Here is a 26,448-nt window from a genome sequence, read left to right as displayed (position 1 = left end):
TCTCTTCGCTTGCAGGAAAACTGGTTTAAGTTCTTGCCCCGCGTTTTGTTGTCCTCTCAATTGTTCCAGTGCAACTACTTGACGCCTCGGTGTAGCAACCTGCTGCAGGGAAAAAGAACATCTCCACCACCCCTGCAAGGGCTGCTGGTTCTTAAAGCGCTGATCGTGTCCATAGTCTGATTTCTAGCGCAGTTCCACAGACAGCAGCCTCAGCACGACCTTGCAGATGCTCCCCCCTGCTGCGGTCACAGTGTAAGAGTGCCTAGAAGCAGCTTTACTGCTGCAGACTGTTCATCCAGCTGTATGCTGTAATGCTGGCTCGTTTGTGCCTTTGCTTTTTTTTAAAGTGATGCTGCATTTTCTATGAGTCCTGCCACGCTTTTACCCCCAATCCAAACCCCTATTTACTTGTCTGTCTGAAATCAACTTTATGACAGGCTAAAGACATCCCCTTCAAAGTTGAATCCTATTACCGACCTTGAACGGTTGCAGCTCTTTCTTTTTCCATTTACCCTTGCAGATTCCGCAGCAAATCAACCGAACCTTGTGGTCAATGAGATCAAAATAAAACCGTAATCTTTCTCTATTACAGAGAGATGAAATCATTGCAGGCTCCATAAAGTAAGAGGAATGGGAACTGTTCAGAGTTAGGAGTATCTGCAACAAAATGTCTCTCATTAAGCAATGCAGTAAAGCTGTGCAGATGAAGTTATAAGCTCCCGTGTCAAACCACAGCACAAGTCAACCAAAACCGAGCATTTTTTACTAGATTTTAAGAGATGCCTTCACTCCCATGTGTTTGGAAAGCACCACAGTATCTTCCATTTTCCACAGATATCCTATGAAAAACTTCAACTGGGTGAGGAACAGAGCAAGAGCTACGTTTGACCTGCTTGGAGAAGAGCTTCTTGCCTAGTTTTCCGACTGGAATATGTCTGAATTCCTCTTTTTTATTTCCCTTGGATGCTGCTAGGGGCAGAGGATCCTACCTTCCTCCCCAGCCACCGCGGAAGCGACCATGTCATCCTGATTGAGACAATAAAAAAATCAAGTGATCCCTGCTGGGGGGACTAGGGATTATTTCATTTTTGAAAGGCTGAGACTGCAGCAATTAGGAGGAATTAACATTTAAAAATGTAAACAAATAACCTTACCCACAAAATCTCTCCTTCAGATGTGTTTCAAGTTGGGAAAAAAATCTTGAGAGAAATAAACATTAAAATGCTGAAAAATTCTTGCCCTTCTAAAAAAATATATTCCTCATAATAGCAATAAAAACTCTAATGGTCCCCTTTGCACACAAGTTAGAATTACTGTCTTGTGATAGCAGACTTCTATGGATGAACAAGTTCTAGGAATACAATTTTCTTACAAACTGTGCTTTCAAATATATTTTCCTCTGGCTCCAAGTTTTGACAGCACTGACATTACACCCAGCCAAGCACTTTTTTCCATCAATGAGACAGACTTTTGTCGTGGAATTAATATCAATCACTTCCACATTTACAGAATCATAGAATGGTTTGGGTTGGAAGGGACCAACCTCCCTGCCATGGGCAGTTCCAACCTCCCTGCCATGGGCAGGGACACTTCCCTCCCACTGGATGAGGTTGCTCCAAGCCCCATCCAACCTGGACCTGAACACCTCCAGGGATGGGGCAGCCACAGTGCCACTGCCCACATCCGTGACATCCACCCGTGCTTACAATAAATACTGAAGTGCCCTTTGCCTGTGTTGATTTAAACTCACAATTCTGAAAGAAATGCATTTTATTTGCTTAAAAATATTTGGCATCTTCACAAATGGAATCATTGCCTAAATTTATAATCATAACAAAGTCGTAAGAAAACCAGTAGAAAACAAACAGTACTGAAAAACCAGTATCTTGATAAAACACTCGAATTATCACACTAGGGAGACAAACGTACCAGTGACAAGATCTTCAGTCTGTCATAAAAAGCCATGAACTTTAAAATGTGTCTGTCCCTGAAGAATCTGAATTGTCATGTAAACTACTCGTACTCTGGCTATCTGTATTCATGGAAGGCAGCTTCACCAACAGCTTTGCCGCAGAAACATGTGAATCTAACTGTGGGGCAGCATCCTCTCCTGAAGAAAGAGAAAAAGCAGAATAAAACATGTTATTTGCTGCCTCTGATAAACAACTAAACCATACTGAGGGCAATGGATAAACAGTACAACAGTCACAACATTATAGGAAGATCATTTTGAGATGTCAGTTGTCCCCGGGACATTTATTTTAGGTGCAGCAGCTCAAGGAACACAAACATATGAGTCTGTACAACAGCAAAGGCTCTCTTGGAGTTTGTTCTAATTCCAATAAGCTATAACAATTCTCTCTTCCCCTGTCATAGACTAGGTAATTAAAACACTGTTCTCCCAATAAAATCAAGAAGTTAGGCTTTCTTTCGCCCCAGTTAATTATCTGCTATGTCACTGTAGTAGTAATCTACTTTCATCTGACTTGCAGCAAAGCGTGCTTCAAAAGGCTAATTAAAACAACAAGAACCCACTGCTAAAATAAAATTTAATCTGGTGTTTTTCATGCTGGAACAGCAGGCAACAGCCTAGGAAGTCAAACACGAATGAGGTCTAAGACAGAAAAGCCAGGACATAGAATCACAGAATCATAGAATAACGAGGTTGGAAGAGACCCACCGGATCATCGAGTCCAACCATTCAATCATGGAGCACCCTGTACAAGCCATGCAGTAAGAGAGGGTTCCAGAGAGGTAGCAAGGGTACAGGAGCAAGTTTTGTATCCCACAGAACCAACAAGTCACCTGCCCATCACAGTTCCGCAAAAAATGACGTCCATAGTTTCTCTAGAGCATCCTCACTAGCCGGACAGGCTTCGTTACCCCCAACTCAAGTCTCTCTACAAAGCACAGCTGCCAAAGTCTGGGTTGGCATGGGCCTAAGCAAATCTAATGCACAAGCAGCAAGAAGACAGGAGAAATCCTGCATCTTCTGACCACTATTCAGAAGCAAATCTATGGGAACACCACAAAGAAGCGCAAGCAATGCATGTTTTTTGTTTTTTCCAGAACTATTTCCACGACCTTAATCTGTAGCCATGTTTGCGTGATAAAGGCAGGTTATTCAGAAGGAGAACTGAAGAAAAGCAAAGCATTTATTTGGTTAGACGTGAAGGTGACACACAGTAAAGACGTGAATGTGTAATGCCTGAGGAAACTCTGTAAATCATCCTAGACGCTAAAGCAACTCTCCAACACTCTGTGTAGTTTGATGCTTTCAAAGCTTGACTTTGTTAATAATTTCCACAGTCATGTCACATTCCATGATGTCATTGTTTCAACAGCTGTTTTCAGGTTTGTTTAAAAAAAAAGAAAAAAGAAAAAATTGAGTTAAAAAAAATATATTCCCTTATCCCAAGGCTCTGTAGTAACTTCCCAAGTATTCGAGTCTGGGGTGCTGAAAGCAAGTATCATATTAGTCTACATTCTTCCTAACACATACTCTAATATATTTTACAGACGTACTATAGTTGAGTTTTATGATGGATATAAAATGCTAAAAGGACATAAAAATTAAAATAATAATTCCATCCACTCGCTCAACAGAAAAGTTACCAGGTCCCGAGTTACATAAATATCCCTAAAGATAGGCTTAAAAACATTTTAAAGACAGAAATCTGAAGTCTTTTACTTAGTTAGATGCACACAGAAAACAGAGAACCTGGATTTCCCTCATTTTAACTGTAAAAACCTTATGGATATCCTATTTCAGCTACATGGGAGATTCTGCTCCATGACTATAACTTTCCAGGATAGAAAGCTCCTATGAAAACTGAAAGACTGAAAAGTCTATGTTGGCCCAAAGATACAACCACCAGGTTACTCTCACACGTGTCTTATCATTATTACCTAATCTCATGCACGCATGGTGCATAAAACACATGCAGATAAACATACAGGGATGGGTAACCAAATAAACACATGAATACAAGCAAGCAGGTTTCAATGTTTGTCTTCCTGCTCACAAACAGATTATTTTCTGATGCCTGTATCTGCTGTACATGAGTGATAGGGCAGCCCCTTCTTTAACAATGCAAAACTCCATTTTATTTCTTCCCCCATCAGAAAACAGGTCACAAACAAGACTAAGACGGTTTCCTCTTAACCACGGAGCTCTTCACTGCCACAAATAATGAAAATTGCAATGGTGCTTATAATCTTTTGATATGCCGTAAAAACAGAATGGAAAATTCCTCCATTTACAACGCAGCACTGGGCAGGAACACAGGTAATGGCCACAGCGTTTTCCCCTCTTTAGAGGCTCTGGAAGCACTCAGTACAATTTTGTAATCATGCACTTAGATGTATTTATAAAAATTTTCCTTGTTAAAATCCAATAAATGGAACACGCAACCTGAGGCGACCTCCAGCTCTCCAAATTCATTGTCACCGTCTAACAGAATATATTCATATAACCTGTGAAAACTGATACTCTTAATAAGCATGTCGGGGTCCTCGACTGGTAGGAACTCAACAGCGACTGGAAACATCTTGGTGACCCACTGATGAAAAAGGTCAGATTTTAGATTAGAGATTTTTCCTGTTCTTGGCAATCTATAACAAATTCATGTACAGTACTAAATTTCCAGATCTCTGTTTAACAGAAACATAAAAATTAATGGTGTGTCAACCATCCGGTGACCTGTGAAGGGAGTTTTTCTCTAAGAGGTACCGTCACACAGAGAGTACGCTACATACAAGTGGATCGTGAATGTATGCCAAATGGAAAAGGAATTAAACACACTGAAGGGAGGTTTGGTTACTCATAGCATATGGCAACAATAAGGACAAAGAAAAATGTTTAAATCTTGCTTTTTAAATTTTTCTATTTGGCAAAATAAAAAGACTAAACAAGTCTGACTTTTGAGCCAAATAAAACCCATGTGCTTTAACTCCTTCAAGACTGTGTCCATACATTAATTTTTAATCTATCCAGAGGTAAACCAGACCCATACCTCCCGAGTGAAAAAAAAGAGATCTTCAAGACAATATGTAGGGAGGGGTTGGAAAGATCAGGACCCAGGTTATTGTTTCAGTATAAAACCAGAACCATAATTACTGTAATTACATACATATTATCTCCTAAAATTTAAAAGCCAGCAACCCTCCCTCTACTTTCTAATGTAACAACTGAAGCAGCTAACTTCTAGAGCAAGAATAAACTTCCAAGCATATGTAAAACAACTCCAGTGCTGTGCTCTCATTCCTCTAATAGCATCAGTTGATATGAATGCCTTATTTCTTCTTCCGCCACATTCCAGCTGCCTCAGTTTGTTTATTCCTGACTTCAAAGTTTAAAACATTGTCCTCTCCCAACAAATAACTTCCTCCACATGGCATTATCTAAAGTGTTCAGAGCACTGGGGACAGCACAGCACCTGCAGATCCATAACTCAGCATCTTAAAATCTTCAATGAATGTGGCTTTCTTTTTTTTCCTATGTCATCTTGCCATTGCCAAACTTCTCTGGGCAACCTGTGCCAGCAGCTCAGCACCCTCACAGGAAAAAAATTCTTCTTAATACGTAATCTAGATCTCCCCTCTTTGAGCTTAAAACTATTCCCCCTCATCCTATCCCTGCACTCCCTGATCGAGAGCCCCTCTCCCCAGCTTTCCTGGAGCCCATTTCATAGAATCATTAGGTTGCAAAAGACTTTTGAGATCATCAGTTCCAACCGTACCTGCCCACCACTAAATCATATCCCTAAGCACATCATCTACTCGCCTCTTAAATACCAGGGATGGTGACTCCACCACCTCCCTGGGCAGCCTGTTCCAGTGCTTGAGAACCCTTTCTGTGAACAAATCCTTCCTAGCATCCAATGTAAACTTTCCCTGATGCTGCTTAAGGTCATTCCCTCTTGTCCTATCACCTGGAAGAAGAGACCAGCACCCACCTCTCTACAATCTCCTTTTAGGTAGTAGTAGACAGTGGTAAGGTCTCCTCACAGCCTTCGCTTCTCTAGGCTAACCAACCCCAGTTCCCTCAGCCACTCATCATAGAATAACCAGGTTGGAAGAGACCCACCGGATCATCAAGTCCAACCATTCCTATCAAATGCTAAACCATGTCCCTTAGCACCTCATCCACCCGTCCCTTAAACCCCTCCAGGGAAGGTGAATGAATGCCCTCCCTGGGCAGCCTCTGCCAGTGCCCAATGACCCTTTCCGTGAAAAAGTTTTTCCTAATGTCCAGCCTGACCCTCCCCTGGTGGAGCTTGAGGCCATTCCCTCTCGTCCTGTCCCCTGTCACTTGGAAGAAGAGCCCAGCACCCTCCTCTCCACAACCTCCTTTCAGGTAGTTGGAGAGAGCAATGAGGTCTTGTTCAGTACTGGAAGTCATATTTGTGTTACTGTGGAGAAGGTGTCCTCTCATGTCTCCTAAATATGAAGCAAAAACCTTTAAGTGCGTGTGCTTTTCAGGGCAGGGACTCTGTTCTCATTGTGTAAATGCTTTGGTAAGCACAAGGCTCCTGGCTGCAGGTCAGAATGCTGCCTCGCACCGGGGCAGAAACGCAGAAAGCAAGAACAAGATGCTCTGCAAATGCACACAACTCTGTTTCCGTTATTCAAAAACAGACCGCCCCTAACTTAGCTGGTTTCATGACAAACAGAAAAGGCTCTCAGCAAACTGAGGCCAAATTTATAGGGCTGAGTTACATGAAAGAAACAGATTTACAATTAAAACACTTCAGTTGTTTTACAGAAAGGGACTGACATCTGTAGGACTCGAGCCAAAAATGTCTGGATCTAAGAGCATGAGTCTACTGCTTGAGCTGAAAAAACACAGTTTCACTCTCAATGGTCTCAGCCAACTCATAAACCTCCATAACTGGACCACAGACACCAGTGGAGACAGAAAACTCTACAGTAAGAGTTCAGTTCAAGTCTTGACCTAAACTTGGCAAATTCTATCTTCACGTGGTGTAATGTACTTACAGAAACTCTGCATACAAGCACACAGAAAACAAACACGCACACACATACATGCTTTTCTTTTTCTGTTTGTTTCTTCAAACCCCGACATATGTACTAGCTATAAATATTTCTGAAAACAAAATAAACTCAGATCCTGAGTCAGGAAAGGAAAGTGGGACCCAGACTAAGCAGTTAAAAATTTTTTCAAAGCAGAATATTTCAAAATTATTTTTCCTCCTCTCAAGTCTGAGTTCAAGGTTCAGTGGTTTTCCAAAACATTCCATATTCCCATCACCAGCAACACTAAACAGAACAAAAACTAGAAATACATAAAATAAAGTAGAACCAGATTTTTCAGAATCGTAATACAGAGACCAGTAGGGAAGGGCAGACAGAAAGCAGCTCCAAAAACATCTAAGACTAAGATTGCAGAGTTTACCAAATAAATATTTTCCTTTGGTGCCTAAAATCTAATCCGCTCCTTTAGATCTGGCATATTTTGTTCTGTAGAATTTCTCACTGCTTAACAAATTCATTCCCTGGCCATTCTTGCACTGGTTTCCCAGCAATTCACTTCCAAAAGGTCAACATAGAATGGTTTAGGTTGGAAGGGACCTTAAAGCCCATCCAGTTCCACCCCCTGCCATGGGCAGGGACACCTCCCACTGGATCAGGGGCTCCAAGCCCCATCCAACCTGGCCTTGAACTCTTCCAGGGATGGGGCAGCCACAGCTTCCCTGGGCAACCAGGGCCAGGGCCTCCCCACCCTCTCCGGAAAATATTTCTTCCTAAGATCTCATCTCAGTCTCCCCTCTTTCAGCTTTAAACCATCCCCTCATCGTCCTCTCCCTGCAATCCTTGATCAAGAGCCCCTCCCCAGCTTTCCTGGAGCCCCTTTCAGCACTGGAAGGTGCTCTACGGTCTTCTCAGAGCCTTCTCTTCTCCAAGCTGAGCAACCCCAACTCTCTCAGCCTGTCCTCGTATGGGAGGTGCTCCAGCATCTTTGTGGCCTCCTCTGGACTCACTCTAACACATGTAATAATCTTAAGTAAACTTCTACAGTAATTATTAATACTAAAAAGAAATATCAAAAATAAGTTTGATTTTTCCATACAGATGACTGTGATTTTTGATGTGCAATTGGACCAAAACAGTCTTTTTTTCTCAACTTCTAAGCACAGCTGTTTCTTGACTGCAAATATTTTCTTAGCAGGAGCTTTTTATTTGAAAGTAAAAAAGGAGAAGGCATTGGTTCATTACTGGACCAGAGTCTTTGAAAAAACACCAGGAAAACATGCATCTTGTGCAAGGGCTGGGGGGGAGGAGAAATCTCTACATCCACAAGAGACAACCCGGGTAAACAGCTGGTGGAATCAGGAAAATCTGACAAGCGATAATTAAAAACCTGCATATCTATTTGTGTAATTAATATTTTATTTATTCAGTAAAACTAAACATCACCAACATATCAATCATCTTCTGCAAAATCTAACAGACAACTGCACAGGAAGGTAATTTTAAAAGTACGCTCGCGTAATAAATTCAGCTCTGTTATTCTCACCTTCCTGCTTGGGGATCCCAAAGTCATTTTAATACCAGTATCTGAAGCAAAATAAAGAAGCTCAAAAGAAACCCAAACTCAAACTATCCATAGTGGGAATTCACACTGAGATAAAGATGTGCAGACTTCCCTCAGGATGCAGAATCATTCCCTGCAATCCTAGAAGTAGGACTGCCTCCTAGTTTCTTGAAAGCTGGGGAGGGGCTCTTGATCAGGGAGTGCAGGGATAGGACAAGTGGGAATGGTTTTCAGCTGAAAGAGGGGAGATTGAGATGAGATCTTAGGAAGAAATGGTTTCCTGTCAGGGTGGGGAGACCCAGGCCCAGGTTGCCCAGAGCAGTGGTGGCTGCCCCATCCCTGGAGGGGTTCAAGGCCAGGCTGGATGGGGCTTGGAGCCCCTGATCCAGTGGGGGGTGTCCCTGCCCATGGCAGGGGGTGGGACTGGATGGGCTTTAAGGTCTTTTCTGACTCAAACCACTCTATGATTCTATGATCTTAATATTAATTGTAGAAATACTGCCTCAGCTTTCCTACAACATACCACAGTGCTAAACATAACAGCATTCATCGCCTGCATGGGGAGTGGCAAGGGAAAAAGGAAAGCAAATCATCTCTATTCTTAAAGTTACATGGCCTGTTCTTATTTAAAAATAATTTACACAAGTAATTAAAGTTGAACAAATTCAATGATGTGTCGTCATAAATTAGGGTTGCAGTGGGTTTGAAAATGAACATTTTTCCAGTTCATGGTTAAAATGAAGATGGGTCTCCCAGTGAGTGTGGGGATCCCCTAAGCAAATGATGTTATTTCATAAGTTAGCACACTGGCCAGGATACATAGAATGGTTTGGATTGAAAGGAACCTTAAAGATCATCCAGTCCCATCCCCTGCCATGGGTAAGGACACCTCCCACTGGATCAGGTTGCTCCAAGCCCCATCCAACCTGGCCTTGAACACCTCCAGGGATGGGGCAGCCACCACTGCTCTGGGCAACCTCGGCCAGGGCCTCCCCACCCTGACAGGAAAAAAGTCTCTTCCTAATATCTAATCCAAATCTCCTCTCCTGCAGTTTAAAACCATTCCTGCTTGCCCTATCCCTGCAATTTCTGATAAAGAGCCCCAGCTTTCCTGTAGCTCCTTTCAGTTCTGGAAGTTGCTCTAAGGTCTCCCAGAGCCTTCTCTCCTCTAGGCTGACCAACCCCAGCTCCCTCTGCCTGTGCTCATACGTGAGGTGCTCCAGTCCTCAGATCATCTTTGTGGCCTCCTCTGGACTCGTTACTCTGAAGCCCCTTCCTGCCTTCAGATCAATTAGGCCCAGGCAGTGGAATTAACAGTTACCCCGACGTGCTGCTCTTTGATGGGTGGCTGTCCCTATCGCTTGGATGCACATATGCCAATCTCCACTTGTCAGACTGGTTCAGTATGTTGCAGCTCAAGAAGATGGAGCATGTTATCTGCAGCGAGGCTCGCACTGCATACGCTTACTAAGCATCACACGTTATCCAACCCCATTAACTCCTTGCTATGTGACTACTACACTTTCTATCACTGAGAAGTTTGATGGGAGACCTTGATGACCTCTTCCTCAAACAGACATCAGGGTTTCCTGAGCAAGGAGGTTACACTCCCTTCAGCCACAGCAGCAACTGGTACCCAGATTTCAATGAAACAGGCTGCCCAGGGAGGTGGTTGAGTCACCTTCCCTGGAGGGGTTTAAGGGACCGGTGGATGAGGCGCTGAGGGACGTGGTTTAGTGTTTGAAAGGAACAGTTGGACTCGATAATCCGGTGGGTCTCTTCCAACCTGGTGATTCTGTGATTCTATGAAAGCCAAAGGGATGGACATCAGGAAGAACAGAGAAAGCTTTCTGTACCGCGCTGCCGGAAGGGCAGTGCTGCTGGGCAGAGTTTTCTTAGTGCAAATCAATCTTCACGTGTAACAGAGCAACTAAATGCATTCTTATTAAAAGAAAAAAAATCCAAGAAGATATGCTCAGAATTAAGCAGGCTCTTCAAATAAGAAGTGTTTTTCTAGACAACCACACACAAAATAGCTATATTTCTCTATTTACTCTCCCTATTATTATTATTATTCTCCTCATTGCTCTACAGCTCCCTTAAAGGAGGTTGTAGTGATGTGAGTGCTCGTCTCTTCTCTCAAGCAACCAGCGATAGAAAGAGAGGAAATGGCCAAGTTGCACCAGGGGAGGTTCAGATTGGATATAAGGAAAAATTTCTTCACTGGAACACGCTGACCAGGGCAGTGCTGGAGTCTCCACCCCTGCAAGTGTTCAAAAAGCATGCAGATGTGACACTTTGGGGCATGGTTTAGTAGGCACAGTGGTGTCGGGCTGACAGTTGGACTTGATGATCTTAGAGGTCTTTTCCAGCTGTCATGATTCTATGATTCTATTCTGAACACTTAAATATTCACAACCCTATTCATTTGTTTTAACGATTTTCACTTCACATGGGATTCTCCGTATGGGAACAGTTGCCAAAACTGCTATTACTGTACTACCATCACAAAGATCTGGCATGCAAAAAAAAGCTTATACCTACAGCACAATTTTTCAACTTTTGTAACTCAATTCTTAAAAAGAAGACTATAAACAGTTTCACCCCCACCCCCCAAAAAAACCCAACACACATAGAAAATCAGTCCTACACTGTTAGCATTTTCCATTGATGCATTCTAATGAACACCAGGACATCTCTACACACATTTCTAGCACATATGCCAACAAATGTGTTAAGATGACCCCTCCTTTCAAGCCATTTGTTAAACATCAGAAGATGGCCACTAATGGTCTTACCATTTGTTCATATCAATTAACTCGAAAAAATGTATTAGGAATAAGCAATTCTAGAGAGTTTAGAGAGGCAAACCATTTTTCTATTAGCTCAGGAAGAATAATGTTTAGTCTACACAAATAAGCATATGTTAAAATAAGGAAACGTTAAGAAAATAAGGAAAACATTAAATGTCTTTAGTGGAAGATCAACAAGGAGATAACCATTATCTAAGTATTATTATCTGGAGTATTGAGTCCAGTTCTGGAGTCCCCAATGTAAGAAGGATTTGGAACTCTTGGAACAGGTCCAGAGGAGGCCACGAAGTGATCTGAGGGCTGGAGCACCTCTGCTATGAGGACAGGGTGAGAGAGTGCAGCCTGGAGAGTGCAGCTCCAGGGACACCTTCAAGCAGCCTTTGGTACAGAAATGGACCACCGAAAAGCTGAGGAGGGACTTATTACAAAGGCAGTAATGATAGGATGACGAGGAATGGCTTTAAATTGGAAGGGGGAAGACTTAGAGTAGACATTAAGAAGAAATTCTTCATTATAAGGGTGGTGAGGCACTGACCCAGGTTGCCCAGGGAAGTCGTGGCTGCCCCATCCCTGGAGGTGTTCAAGGCCAGGTTGGATGGGGCTTGGAGCAACCTGATCCAGTGGGAGGTGTCTCTGCCCATGGCAGGGGGTGGAACTGGATGGGCTTTGGGGTCCCTTCTAAGTTTCCAGGCCCTATTTCACCAAAGACTGCTTAAACCTTCTCCTGAAATGAACCGCTTCTACAATTTAATGCTTGGGATTACAGATTTGGAAAGGTCTGAGAGTAAATATATTTTTATTTCCTGTGCTATTTTAAAGTTTGCTAAAATCTAAAATGTTTAAGCTTTGTGCAAAAGAGGTAAGCGTTCTTCCTAGTGAAAAAAAAATAAACCTACCAACAAACACAGAATCATAGAATGGTTTGGGTTGGAAGGGACCTTAAAGACCATCCAGTTCCAAGCCTTTTCCCATGGGCAGGGACAGCTTCCACACCTTGGTCTATTACACAGGAAAGAGCATAAAACAAAATTCCTTTACAATGCTCAAATGAATCTGAGTTCTAAATCAGAAGAATAAATAAACTGAATGTCTATGCTACACATTCAGCACACTACATCACCTTCCTACCTCTCTCTCATGCACATGGCTACTGAATTTAATGATACACACCTCCAAATCTGTAAACCCAGTTAAAAACTCTGCAGATTGCTGCCAGCGACACTGTCTCTTCAGGGTTTCACTACTGACCAACAGTTCCCCAGCAGCAACAGTAAAACTGCAACTGATGTTAGCAACCCAAGAGCTGCTCTGCACAAATCTCACGGCAGCAGTCAAGCAATGACACACTAAACATACTCCTTTACATCAGGTTCTCATTGCATTGATGTTCTTTACCTCTGAGGCTCAGGGGACAAAAGCGATCTGAGGGCTGGAGCACGTCACCTCTGAGGACAGGCTGAGAGAGTTGAGGATGTTCAGCTTGGAAAGGAGAAAGCTCTGGGGAGACTTCAGGCCAGCTTCCAGGACTGAAAGGGGGCATCTAGGAAAAATGGGGAGAGACTTTTTAGCAAGGCCTGTTGTGACAGGACAACAGTAATGGTTTTAAACTAAGGGAGAAGAGACTTAGACTAGATACAAGGAAGAAATTTTTTTACAATGAGGGTGGTGAAACCCTGGCGTAGGTTGTGCAGGGAGCTGGTGGAGATCTCATCCCTGAAAACATTCAAGGTCAGGTTGGATGGGGCTCTGAGCAACCTGATGGAGTTAATCGCTGCTCCGGCAGGGGAATGGGACTGGATGACCTGGAAAGGTCTCTTCTAACCCAAAGCATTCTGTGATTCAATCATTCTAAGCAATGCACACAAGTTGAAATTTTGAACACTTGCTGTACTCACTGATGGTGACAACTCCTTCTAGTATCTACTGCCAACCTATTTTAGAAAGCATCGCAGCTCTTTGACATTCACCCTTCCCAGCGCAAGCTTTCAGTGTCAAATCTCATTTGTACTTAGTTCATCAATAGTTTTCTGTATTGCTTTGGGCCACCAGTATGATTAATAGAGCTTGCAAACAGCCTGAATGAAATTCATTTATCAGTTGTCTGGGTTTAAATATCCCTGGCCACAGCACAGGGAAATCTGCTCTTGAAAGGAGCGTGTATGGAAATACAGTCGGAATATGTGGGAGCAGCTTCATTGCAGAGGTGTGGGCTACCATGTGTTGATGGGACACGACTTGTGCAGGTGAACGGCACAGCCACCTGGCTTTGTTCACCACTCTAGAGCTCTCACTGCATCTCCTGAATTCAGGAGTTCTATAGCAAAAGCAGTTACTGAAAGCTGCTTTAAAAAGCAGCTTTTGCAAACCCTCCATATCCCTGACAACGACATAAACCCAATTATTGAGCAGAATCCTGATCTGGCACAATGACACCCAGTGCATACCACCAGTATGAAAAGCACAAAGGCAAGAAAACCTTATCTCGCACGTCTCATGGAATTAATGGCTCCCCAGTATTTCACTTGAAGCAAATTCATTCACATTATACACACACACATGCCCTCGCAAGTTCAGGGACGCTTACTCTGCAAGTATTAGATAAATCAATCTGTTTTCTAGCAGTTCCTTGCACACGCTCACGGTAAGACCAGAAATTGTAAAACCACAATCCATTATTTTCTTTCTCTCTCCCGTGTAAATATCATGAATGATCTGAGTCCAAAATGCACTTAAAATTCAATACATACACAAGTTGGGGAGTACGATTCCCCTCATCATTACTCTTGTTGCTGAGTTACACGGCCGAGACAAGAGCAGAAGAGAACAAAGGCTTAAGATCATCTTTCTTTATACAACACAGCATTTGAATGTCACCGTTACTTGCTGCAATGTTGAGTCTTTTTTAATCTTGGAAAGAGAGAATGTACATGTTGCAAGGTCTCTCAGAACAGGGATGTCTCCTACCACGTATGAAGCCTGGCAGGAAGGGGCTTGGATTGTGCCTGGGGCCTCTCAGTGATTCTGCAGCGCACACCGTAATAGAGTTTTATTGCACAGTTTCACAGTTATCCAATTCTTCCCTATTCCTTCAGAGGGGAAATAAAGAGGTCAATGCAGACTCATTGTCCATTGCTTGGTATTTTTAGATAGCTGCTTGGAAAGCGAGCAGCAGAGCAGCCAACGTGCAACATTAATCACACAACCAACATTTTTCACGCACAGGAAGTTTCCTGGACACGTATTCTAAATCTGATAAGAAAAACCCTCATTGAGAATCATTTGCTTGTTTAATTTTCACTTATTGAGCTTTAATGTACCATAAAAGTAAGTAATAACAGCAGTGCCTTGAATAAATATTGCTTCTCTTGTACTCATTAATGTTTTAGAAGAACACAAAGCTGCCTCTAGATACAGGAAGCTGCTGGAAAATAAAACCTAACCGATGATATAAACTAAAATGAGAGCTTTTAAGAATTTTTTGTTGAACACAGAGTTCAACAAAAATGTATTCTGTTCACTGTACACACGACACCGATGGGAATAAGGGCCAGTTCAAGTTCTAAGTTACCATTACTTGGGTAATAGTTTCAAGCTGCAAGGCACAGCTGTATGGGTCCAGCCAGACAGGCTATCAGAGCAATGCTTTGATAGCATGGGGCCCTTAAGTGTCAGGATATAGAAAAGGCAGCAGTTGTTGGCTGTGAAAACAGTCTGATACAAACCAGATGGGGACTTACTTGATGGGCAACACAAAGGAAAACAATTGGCTCATTCAACAAAGTCAGGCCACTGCCCCAGAGAATTCACAGAAGACAATAACAGTCAACCAGAGTTGAGGCAAACAAGAAACAGCCATGTAGTTACGGTTTAAGGAATTGTTTCTCCTCAGACTAAACATAAAGTTTTGATTTCTAATTCTTATATTCATTAATTTCAGTCCCATTTACAAGCCCCCTCTTCCTCCAAAGTCTTCCGTGTAATTCATTTATGCAGCACCAGCCTTCACGCACCTACTTAAACAAGAAAGAAATTATATGGCAAAGGCAGCTTTATTAATCTAATGTTTCCCGAAGATTGCCAAGACCACAGACAACTTTCTGAACCGTGTCAGAACAACATTACAGATACACAGCACGCAGTGTGTTATTAGACACATTTGCATGCATATGGCAGTATATTTACTGATTCTTTTTGATTTCAAATGCATAAAGCCCAGTGGGTCATGTGCTGGGTTACCAGAGTACAGGCGTCTTCCAGTTTTGTCAAGAGTTCCTCTGGTTTCTTATTTAATTTTTTTCTTACTTGTTTTTTTTTTATCACCATTTAACTGTTTTGTTTCTCAGGCCATAGTTAAAAATTCATTAAAATAGCTGTTACTTTGATGCAATCAAAAATTTTAAAATTGGCTATTTCAATCATAACTCAAAAAATCCCCAACTCATTCATTTTTAGAAGCTTGTAGAAGATTATGGTCCAAAATCTTAATTGCTCTTGCTGTTTTATTACAGGAAATACGAAAGTGACATGTGCAAAGGTGTTTTGACTACAAATTACTTACAGAGATTGCACAATAAGTCAGACCTCTAAGGGCCTTCTGCAATTTCACTCTCAGACTAAAAACATCTGAACTTTCTTTTCATATAGTTCATGATATTCCCCTCTGGCAGGCTCTGCACTGAAGGGCTCTACACGAGTGTGAACGGTCAGATGACACATTCTGAAAGGCAGTCACATACCTGGATACCTGAGCAAGCACATCTACAAAATGCAGTGGCATGGAGATGCCCCAGATGCCTTATGAAATTACATTGCCCTGGGACCTGAACCCTTTAGCACACACAGAATTATAGAATAGGTTGGGTTGGGAGGGACCTTAAAGCCCACTCAGTTCCAGCCTTCAGCCATAGGACACCTTGCACTGGATTAGGTTGCTCAAAGCCTCATCCAACCTGGCCTTGAACACCTCCAGGGATGGGGCAGCCACTTCCCTGGGCATCCTGGGCCAGTGCCTCACAACCCTCACAGAAACACATTTCTTCCTAATATCTAATCTCAACCTCCCCTTTCTCAGCATAAAACCGTTCCTCCTTGTCCTGTCCCTGCACTCCCTGAGCAAGAATCCCATCCCCAGCTTTTCTGTAGGCCCCCATTAAACACTGGAAGGCTGCTCTAAGGCCTTCCCAGAGCCTTCTCTTCTCCAGGCTAAACAAGCCAAACAACCCCTGGGCTTCACGGCTTCTGGAGATTGCTGGATGACCAGCTCACGGATTTCTCAGCTAGCAGTGCTGCATGATGTAAGCATCTCCTAAGCTCATCACTTGGAATTATGATGGGTACGTATGAAGTCCACTCATCTTTATAGGTGCTTTACTTTCCATGCTGACCTGCAAAAAGCAGCTGGGTTAAAGAACTCAGTGTATGCTTCTGATTTAACATCCCACACTGTACATACAGCGCAAAGGAGTTCGTCCTCAAAGTAAAAAAAAAAAACCCTATTGAATTAATGAAGTAGAGAGTCAGGCATTAATTGTCACCTTGAGTGGTTCTAGCTGTTAGCTGCTGTGGTTCTTAAGCCTGTGAGCATGATTTTACTTCAAAAAAAAAAAAAAAGACTAAAAGGCAGCCTTGGCTGCATTCAGAACACCCACCACATACCGTAGGTAGAAAAGCAAGGTTTTACTTCAGTTTCCTGCCACGAGCACAGAGCCAACACTCCAAACAAAGCCATTGTGTGCTGCGCTGTCTGTTACTAAAACATCTCTCCAACAGAATCCTGATGCTTATTTCCAAAAGCGCAGCCAAATTCTTGAAACCTCCGATGAAGGGGTGGGTTGTCACATCGTAGCAAAGAAGATTTTGCCTGCAGGGCTGCAATTATTCATTTTTCACATCATATATATCGAGGTCGGAACACATTTCTTACGTGTAGTTGAAATTTTGGGTTGGTTTTCTTCATTAGGCCATTTCTATTACGGAAGATTAGGAATCTTGGGAACAGAACAGCCTTTATCAAGCCATCACTTCAGAGATACTGACATTTAAAAGCAGATGAGAAAGGAGCAAGAACCTCTTTAAATCCCAGCTCTGCCTGTACAGGCAAACCCCGACTGCTCTTGTAAAAACGGTTTTGGACATCGTTTGTCAGAAAACGCCTCCTCAAAGGCGAGCTGGAGCAGGGGGAGGCACGAAAGCCCCGCTGCCTCCGTTCAAGCGAGGACTCCAGCAGGAAACTGCTCCCCCCTTTCTTTTCTCTCCTTTTTTTTTTTTAATCAGGAAGGAAGCTTTATCTTCAGAAACAAGCGTTCCCTGTGTAATCTCCCTGCTCGCCTGCCTCTAGGAGCGGGTCCAATTACTGAAACAAGCAACAGGCACTTTTAGGAAGTTAATCGTGTATTTACACTCTTAACTCAAACTAGTAAATATTTCCCATTTGTGATTTTGATTTACATAACGGGGCACAATGGCAGCTGTTAAGTAACTAAAAAAAAAATTTTCCCAAGACCTGCAATCGTGGTTTTAGGATTATAAAAACAAACTTAAAAAGGACAGAAATCAAGCAACTGCCAGCAAATTCCATGCTTTTTACTTCTACTGAAGATACAACAGCCTGGCAAGGGCAGAACCTGCAGCTGTTATACTGTCTTTAAACAAACACAGCTCTGCCTAACTCTTGCAACACATACAGGCATAAAACAAGGCTACGATACGCAACCCTGAGATTACTACCTTACTGTAACAACCTGATACAGGATGGCCAGCAGATCATCCCATATTAAGTCTAACCCACTTTGATCGCATAACTTTGAGCCAAAACATAAATGTAATTCTACCAGACCCAGGAAATGTGAAATACACATTTTCATGGCTTGCATGTGTTTGATGCTTTAGTATTTTGGATTAAAATTGCATGCCATACACAAAGAGGAACAGTTAACTCCCTGTGGCCAAAGCACTGCGGGGGGGGCGGTGGGAAGCATTTTACAGAACTGCTACATATTTTGTGTCGTACTCAACAATTTTCACTCAGGTTGCTTAGAACCATGCTTATAAACAGTTCTTCCTTCTTTAAAAGCAAAACATAAGTTTCAGTTTAGAGACCAATGACAACACAGATACAAAGGTTCTAAATCTAAACTAAGTTTTTCTAGGTGTACGGGTTCTTTTCCCCCTAGAATGACAACATTCATGATAAAAACCAGAGCACAGTAGTCCACAGACAAGATTTAACCCATCTCCATAATTTATTACTCTTCCTTGCTAATGCAGTCACCAAAAGCACATTTGCAACCGGTATCTCAAAGATGAAGATTTGTGGTACTTTACTTTCAAAATTAGTTTTATGGAAGACAAAAAGCATTTTAACCAAGTTTTGCATTTCCACGTTATTCAACACTGTCACAAAACACAGTCCCATATGCAACCTCAGCATCAAGTAACAGGTCACGCATGAAAACTTTGATCTTCATTCACCAGTCTTTACCCTATTTTTAAGAAAGCTGCTTTGTCAGACTGCATTTCTCAAAGCCAGCATATTATGAGAGTAGTGTTTCCACTATTTATATTGTATTCTTCATTTGGAAGACATCCTAGATAAAATTTACTTCCATGCTATTGCCTTATTTAAAAGTTTCCTGGGCTCCTGGTCTTAAGAAATTAATCATGGGGTACTAGAAACATATATTTATATTTAATTATAGGTAGTCTTTGCATCACTGTGTTGAGAAGCTGGTGCTGGAAAAACCTGGCATCTCTTCAGTGCATAAAGTAGATCTATTTACTCCTAAAGTATCTAGAAAAATAAGCAAATAAAGTATTTTAGTAACCACAGTGTTCAAGAACATGAAAAGTGCCAGTAAACCAAGCCCTCTCACAATATAATAAGCAGTAAAATTAAAATAATAACATTACAATTTGACTGTTGACACCAATCATCTAAATAGCTATCTTTATAGGCTAGTCAGGTTTCATGAATAACTTTACAGCTATGCCTCGCCTTTGCTAAAAGTGCAAAAATTTACAAAGCATTAAAAAAAAAAAAGAAAAAAAAGTTTAATGGCTGAGAATTAAATTACAGCTTTCGTAAATCGCCCATCCCCTTTATAAAAGAGGTTCTGGGGGCAGTCAGAATCTGTGGATTATTCATCACTGACATTAAGCTACCTCCATTTAGCACAGATATTTGTGTCCTAGTAATAGCTCTTCTCCCAAGCCACTCCCTGCACAACCAGCTAGCTCCTTCCAGTTTTTATGTAGTGCTTTAAAAAGCTGAATTGAGAGCCCTCAACAACAGGTAAAGCTGAAGGGCGCCCAGCTGCCTCTCCCCAAGGATCGCGAGAACCAGCAAAGGAGGGAAAGCAGAAGCTGTCCCTTCTGCTCCACGGCTCTCAGACACCGATTTATAAAGGGTAACATCTGCCTCCCCTGCCAACCACAAAAACAAACCAATCCCAGTGCATACTGAAGACAGACAGCCTACATTTCTCCTGTTGCAGTGCTAGATGCGTTTCTCCGAGTTGAAATATGTGTTTGCAACACTCCTTGTCTTCACCTGTCACCACACACTATCCGTGCAATGTGTTGCCAGCACCCAAAGGCATCAAGACGTCCTGGTCTGATACCGAAGCCTTTTATAATAGGAACATAACTTTCACACTAAAAAAGGAATGCAAGGTAAGAGACCTACTTAAATAACTGTTAATCCAAGCAAGGATGGTCATCCTAAAAGATCCAATAGCGCATCTCCTGACTGAACTTAACAGAGCCAGCAACTGGTCTACCTGAGACAGCTGGAACGGTTCCTGACTCCATGTACCAGGCTGAAAACGATAGCGACTGACGAGTGGAATCACATCTTATTCAGCAAACCGCCTGCCTTAGGCTGTAACCTCTGGCAGAGGCCGTAGCATTCTCCTGGAGATAGAAACTCCAACCCAATGACCTGCTGCACAAGAAAAAGATAATGCTATTTCTTACAAAACATCTTGTTATTGCAACTTAGTGAGGCCCATCATTTAGAACAACCGGCAATCTCAATTTAAATTCATTTGCCATCACTGCTAACGAATAGGCATGTGAAATAAAGTAGCACAAACCCGTAAAAATCAAATGACTCTTTGCAACATTATGACAGAAGATGATGGGCAAAGGGATTTCAGTTCCAATTATATCTACATAAATACAGGGGACAGGACAAGAGGGAATGGCCTCAAGCTCCGCCAGGGGAGGTTTAGGCTAGACGTTAGGAAAAAATTCTTTACAGAAAGGGTCATTGGGCACTGGAACAGGCTGCCCAGGGAGGTGGTTGAGTCACCTTCCCTGGAGGTGTTTAAGGCACGGGTGGACGAGGTGCTGAGGGATATGGTTTAGTGTTTGGTAGGAACGGTTGGACTCGGTGATCCGGTGGGTCTCTTCCAACCTGGTTATTCTGTGATTCTGTGATTCTGTGAAATGAGTAGCAGGTTCAGGAGAGACTGTTCTGATGATTCTCCATGACCTACCACAACAGACAGGCCACAGAACAGCCAAGCACGCTTACTTTCTACACGCACATCAGCTCTTTCTTATTAAACCAGAGCTGTGGAACCACTAATTTGTGAGAAACTTCTCCCTCCAGAGAAGAGCTAACTGGAAACAGCCCTGGGGCTGATGTAAGCATTAAATACGTGGGGAGCCTCTGTCCTTAGGTGGCTCATCCAAGCCCATTAATGTTTTGTGCGTGTCCCCCGTTTATATAAGCGATGCTCGCATGAAAGGGGAAAGCAGGTCAGCCTAGTCAGCTCACTACCATCTGCTTTTATTCAACATTACTCAAGATCAGTGCCAGTGGGATCGGTGCCCATTTTAGGGGGTTTATTGTGCGTGTTTATTTTTTGCTCTTTACAATGAAGGCAACAGCAATTACTGTAAGTTTGTAAAAGTGCATACAAATCATAATCCACAATACAAAGCTGCTTCAGTCAGATCCTAGCGTGTTTACGAATCCTACGCAGGCTGTGAGAAAGACTGCTTTGGCACAATTTGGATAGACTGGCGAGGAGCGTGTTAGTGTCCAGGGGATTTGAGACCGTATTTAATACTTGCTATCAAGCCCATACCCTGCTCTCAACGCACAGCGACTCCAGCTGATTCACCACCACATGAGAATCCTACACAAAAGAAAAAGCGTCACATTCTAGCTTGGCCCCCAGACAGGCAGACAATAGGTGGATTTATACAGCTGGAAACTGGAACTGCTAAAAGATCAAAAGTAGCCTGCCAAAGGGGAAATAGCAATTTAGGTCTCTCAGCTTATACATTCCAACTCTTCATGCAGCAGCAAGAGGTATCCTCCTCTTCATGAGAACTCTGCTTGGCCACTAGAGACAAGCTAGAAAAAAACTAAAAGGAAGCAAACAAAAAACACCAACACAAAACCAACCAACCATCAAAAAAAAACCCAAACCAAAACCCCAAAACCAAAACAACAAACCCAAACTGGCCAAAAGGGGTGGGGGGAAAGGGAAAATATGGTGAAATCTGCATTGCTTGGATGAAGCAATGGTGCCACAAGCAGCTTAGCAGAACTGCCTGGCAGTCTAGACAACTTTGGTTCCTGTAGGTAGTCACAGTGTTTGCAAAGCAAACGCTATCATGAATTGGAATTTTTCACAGCAATTCTAATAAACTTGCAAGTAAAATCTTGAACGTTATTAAGATACACTTAAGAACAGAAGATCCTCAGAACCCTCTGGTGTCTGCATGACATGATAAAGACAGACGATCCTCAGCAGGCAGGCATACTGGGCACCACGTGATATTTTGAGACAAAAAGGACACACAAACTCGGGAAGGTATGTTGGATGCTTAATGCAGCAGTACCATGTGTTTTCAGCTTACCAGCTGAAAAAGGGGCTACTCATAGAATGGTTTGGGTTAGAAAGGACCTTAAAGCCCATCCAGTTCCACCTCCTGCCATGGGCATGGACACCTCCCACCGGATCAGGTTGCTCCAAGCCCCATCCAACCTGGCCTTGGACACCTCCAGGGATGGGGCAGCCACCACTGCTCTGGACAACCTGTGCCAGTGCCTAAATACCCTCACAGGAAAACATTTCTTTCTGAGATCTTATCTAAATCTCCTCCTTTTCAGCTTAAAGCCATTCCCCCTTGTCCTATCCCTGCACTCTTTGATCAAAAGCCCCGCACCAGCTTCCCTGTAGCCCCTGGAAGGTTGCTTTAAGGTCTCCCTGCAGCCTTCTCTTCTCCAGGCTGAACAACCCCAGCTCTCTCAGCCTGTCCTCATATGGGATATTCTCCAGCACTCAGATCCTTGTGGCCTCCTCTGCTTTTGCTCTAATCAATCTGTGTCCTTCCTGTGCTGAGGACTCCAGAAGTGGACACAAGACTCCAGGTGAGGTCTCACCAGAGCAGAGGGGCAGAAACACCTCCCTCAACCTGCTGGCCACACTTATTTGGCTTTCTGGGCTGCAAGCACACATTGCTGGCTCAACAGTCCCCTCATTATTTGCATATTGCAATCCCCACGTATGAGTGAAATAGTAGGTTTCTTAATTTTGCCACTGCCCTGAACTTCAGGTTTATGATATATAGAACACATTCTGAGGGATACCATAGGTCATTAAATTAGATCACCAGCAATCCTTTAAAATCTAGGCTTGAAGAGGGAATCAGATGAGATTTCTGGGCATTTACCTTGAGCCTCAGTAAGTATGAAAACAAGACAAGTAAAAATCCAAGTATTTGGATTTTTATTCTCCAAAGGAAATAATCCTTTAAGTAGTGATCATGTCAGTTTGAATAAGTTTCTCTTTCCCCTTCTCCAGAAAATAAAACAAATGGTGCTGGAATTTCAGTGAAAAACCCTGCTGTATACAGCCCACAGGAGGGACTTGGTACAGGAATACACCTGAATCTCAGCAAAATAAGTGTACTTAAATGCAAAGAACTGATCAAAAGGGAAAAAGAAGCAGCTGAGAAATGCTTTCAACTCCTCCCAATGGGGCTAGGGATGCCATTTGCACCTCCTGAACTCAACACTTCTAAACAGAAACACTCCTTAAGCCCACACTACAAAGTTTCCTGCTTCATTCTTTCCAACATATCAAAAGTGCAAAATACCTTCTCTCCAAAGATGCGCACAACCAGCACAGGGCAGAAGTTGATTCTCATCTGGACTGTACAAGGGAAACTTGAACATATACCAAGTTGTGCATGATGGGTGTTAAGCATTGTCTCTACGAGCACTGGGGAAAGACTAGAAGGGTAAGTTTTCTGCCTTTGCACATACCTCCCACATCTAAAATCTCAGCACAATATCAGACAAAATGTGTCGACAATACTGCAGCAGCAAGGATGTGCTGTATCCCTCTGTGCCAATAAAAGGAGGCACAAATAAGAGAAGAACTAACTCAGTCTTCTGGGTACAGTCTTCTTTAGGTATAAACTGGTTTTTTTTTATTTTTAATTTCTCCATCTATTACTTGAACTTCAATTAAGATGCCTCTTCTTAGCAAGGCCTGCTGTGACAGGACAAGGAATAGTGGTTTTAAGCTAAGGGAGAGAAGATCTACACTGGATATAAGGAAGAAATTTTTTAGAGTAACAGTGGTGAAACACCAGCACAGATTGCCCGGGGAGATGGTGAAAGCCCTATCCCTGGAAACACTCAAGGTCAGGTTGGATGGAGCTCTGAGCAACCTGAACGAGTTGAAGGTGTCCCTGCTCACTGCAGGGCAGTTGGACTACACGACCTGCAAAGGTCCCTTCCAACCCAAAGCATTCTCCGATTCTGTGATTCTATGATTTAAATCAAACGATATTGTAGAAGTCTAAAAAACATACCAAGGAGATTTGTGCTTCAGCTGCTCTCTGAACTTCTTAGTCGTTCCTGTTGTTCACACCTTTCGCACATATAAGCAAGGGAAAGAAAGGTCTAAGAGACCAGATGTTTATTTCTCAGAAAGAGATAATTTGGGAGTAGGTGCAAGGATGTGCACAGTCTCAAGAAACCCACAGCAGTTCCTGGTCCTGAGTTTCTCAGGACTCAAACTTGAAGCAGCAGAACACAGCCAGAACAGGACATCATTGTCTACAGTAGCAGTTCAACACAAGACCTTGCCTTAAGCTGGGAAAGAATCACAGTTCTGTTTTAACATCTTGTCTGAAAAACAACCGGAGGAACTCAGTAGGAAAAGAAGCAACCCTAGATATAAATGGCACTTCTGAACAGATAAATAATATCTGCAAAAGTCAAGAAATTCAAAACTCTTGTTTCAAATGTAACATAACACAGGCAAATATTGACTTGCAGTAATTCAAAACCTATGGCGACTGAGGATTTTATGCAGGGATAATGTGCAAAACTCATTATTACCCAAACGCATGTTTTCCAACGCATGGGCTGTTGCATAACTGGCATGGTCACTTGCACACAAAAAGCAAACAAAAATATCTTGGAGAACTGTTGTTCTAAACCACTTAGAGCACCTAAAAGCCAACGACTATTTACAGAAAAGACAATTTCTGTGGGAAACTCATCTTTGCATTTCCTGACTTGGCTGAATGTAATATATATTAACTGAATTATGTCAGCGAGCCAGCTGATATCATGGGGAGGTAACTGTGTGGGAAAGCCAGAGTCAAAAGGGACCAGAAATAAGAGTTCTGAAGAAGCACTGGAAAAGTTACATCAACCTCTAACAGGACATTTGCTTGAAAAATGCCATAATTATAATTAAGTGATTTCATTACTTCAATAAGACTGGAGCACAAATCTTATGAGAAGCAACCGAAGGAACTAGGGCTGTTTAGCCTGGAGAAGGGGAGGCTGAGGGGAGACCTCATCGCTCTCTACAACTGCCTGAAAAGAGGTTGTAGCAAGGTGGGTGTTGGTCTCTTGTCCCAGCTAACAAATGATAAGACAAGACAAACTGGCCTCAAGTTGCACCAGGGGAGGTTTAGATTGGATATTAGAAAAAATTTCTTTACCAAAAGAGTGGTGAAGCATTGGCAGAGGCTGCCCAGGGCAGTGGTGGAGTCTCTGTCCCTGGAGATGTTAAAAAAGCGTGTAGCCATGGCCATTCAGGACATGGTCTATAGTAAGCACAGTGGTGTTGGGCTCACAGTTGGACTTGAAGATCTCAGAGGTCTTTTCCAACCTTAATGATTCTATGATTTACAAGACCTTCTCTTAGAAATTAATCAAACTCAAGGAGCAATGGAGGCTATGCAAACTATTACTACCTCTCAGGCTGTGCTGGTACTCCCTACAGAGCGAAAGAACAGCTCTGTTGCTATTCTCAGGGTAGTATGGACAATCTTTAGCAAAAGTCTTTAGTGAAATTCAGTCCAAAAAAAGAAACAGCCGGGTATTAAGGAGAAAGTAAACTTTCAGTAGAATAGTTGTTGAGTTTGACCAAAACAGTTCCAGTTCCAAGAAAAAAAAAAAAAAGACCTTTAGCCTTATCCTAATCTTCTTCCTTCCTTGAAGCATCTGTTAGACATTTGCCTCATGCCACAATACTTTTAAGAATAAATAACTCAAAACCTAACTCAGAGTCATTTCTGGCTGAAGGATAGAGGCAAAAAAGTACTTAGTTATATCCATATTTTCAATACAGCATAACGCCCATATGAACACAGAAGTAGCTCATTTTCAATTCCGAACAGGGACTCTGGAGGCTTTATTTTTATACAGACTGTTTTATGGGCTTCTTGCCCTCTTGTTAATTTAGTGCACAGATCATCTCCTCCCACAAACAATTGTGCAACTTCTCTGTGGCACCAAAGCCAATTGCATAGTGTCCCAGTATTACTTTCACATGTACTTACGGCTGCCTGAATATAATTCACTAGTTGAAGATAAAAAGGAATTACTGCCATGAAGTTGTGCTCTCTATTTTGAGAGTCTGTGCCTTAGAAAAATAATTAAGTGAAGATACATCTACCTCTTGGTTCTTAGCTGCTCAAATTAAAGTTTAAAAACACTTTGTAGTCAAGTATTGCCACCTGTTCCTTTATTTTCATTTAAAAATTTGGAATTATGTTCATGTGAGCCTGAAAATGCCTGTATTCTGAAAA

The 26,448-nt window shown here is 42.4% G+C and overlaps 1 protein-coding gene across 11 annotated transcripts in view; it reads right to left on the bottom strand.

The window, feature by feature from the left end:
* Positions 1-1,725: 1,725 nt before the first annotated feature.
* KIAA0586 (KIAA0586 ortholog) overlaps positions 1,726-26,448 on the bottom strand; it is an 83,134-nt gene continuing 58,411 nt past the window's right edge. For 6 of the 11 annotated variants that reach the window (XM_069856750.1, XM_069856740.1, XM_069856741.1 and 3 more), the window contains exons 29-30: positions 12,766-12,910; positions 1,726-2,110 (exon numbers count right to left, since the gene is read on the bottom strand). In XM_069856750.1, coding sequence (XP_069712851.1) covers positions 1,971-2,110; positions 12,766-12,910 — 285 coding nt within the window. In that variant the 3' untranslated portion in view covers positions 1,726-1,970. Of the gene's footprint in view, positions 2,111-12,765; positions 12,911-26,448 lie in introns of those variants that run through there. The other 5 variants (XM_069856748.1, XM_069856743.1, XM_069856744.1 and 2 more) reach the window with 2 other exon arrangements.

This window comes from Phaenicophaeus curvirostris, chromosome 5 (assembly GCF_032191515.1).
Source record: "Phaenicophaeus curvirostris isolate KB17595 chromosome 5, BPBGC_Pcur_1.0, whole genome shotgun sequence".
In the NCBI taxonomy this organism is placed as follows: domain Eukaryota; kingdom Metazoa; phylum Chordata; class Aves; order Cuculiformes; family Cuculidae; genus Phaenicophaeus; species Phaenicophaeus curvirostris.
The sequence above is the reverse complement of the archived record's forward strand: the minus strand, read 5'-3'. Positions and strand labels throughout refer to the sequence as shown.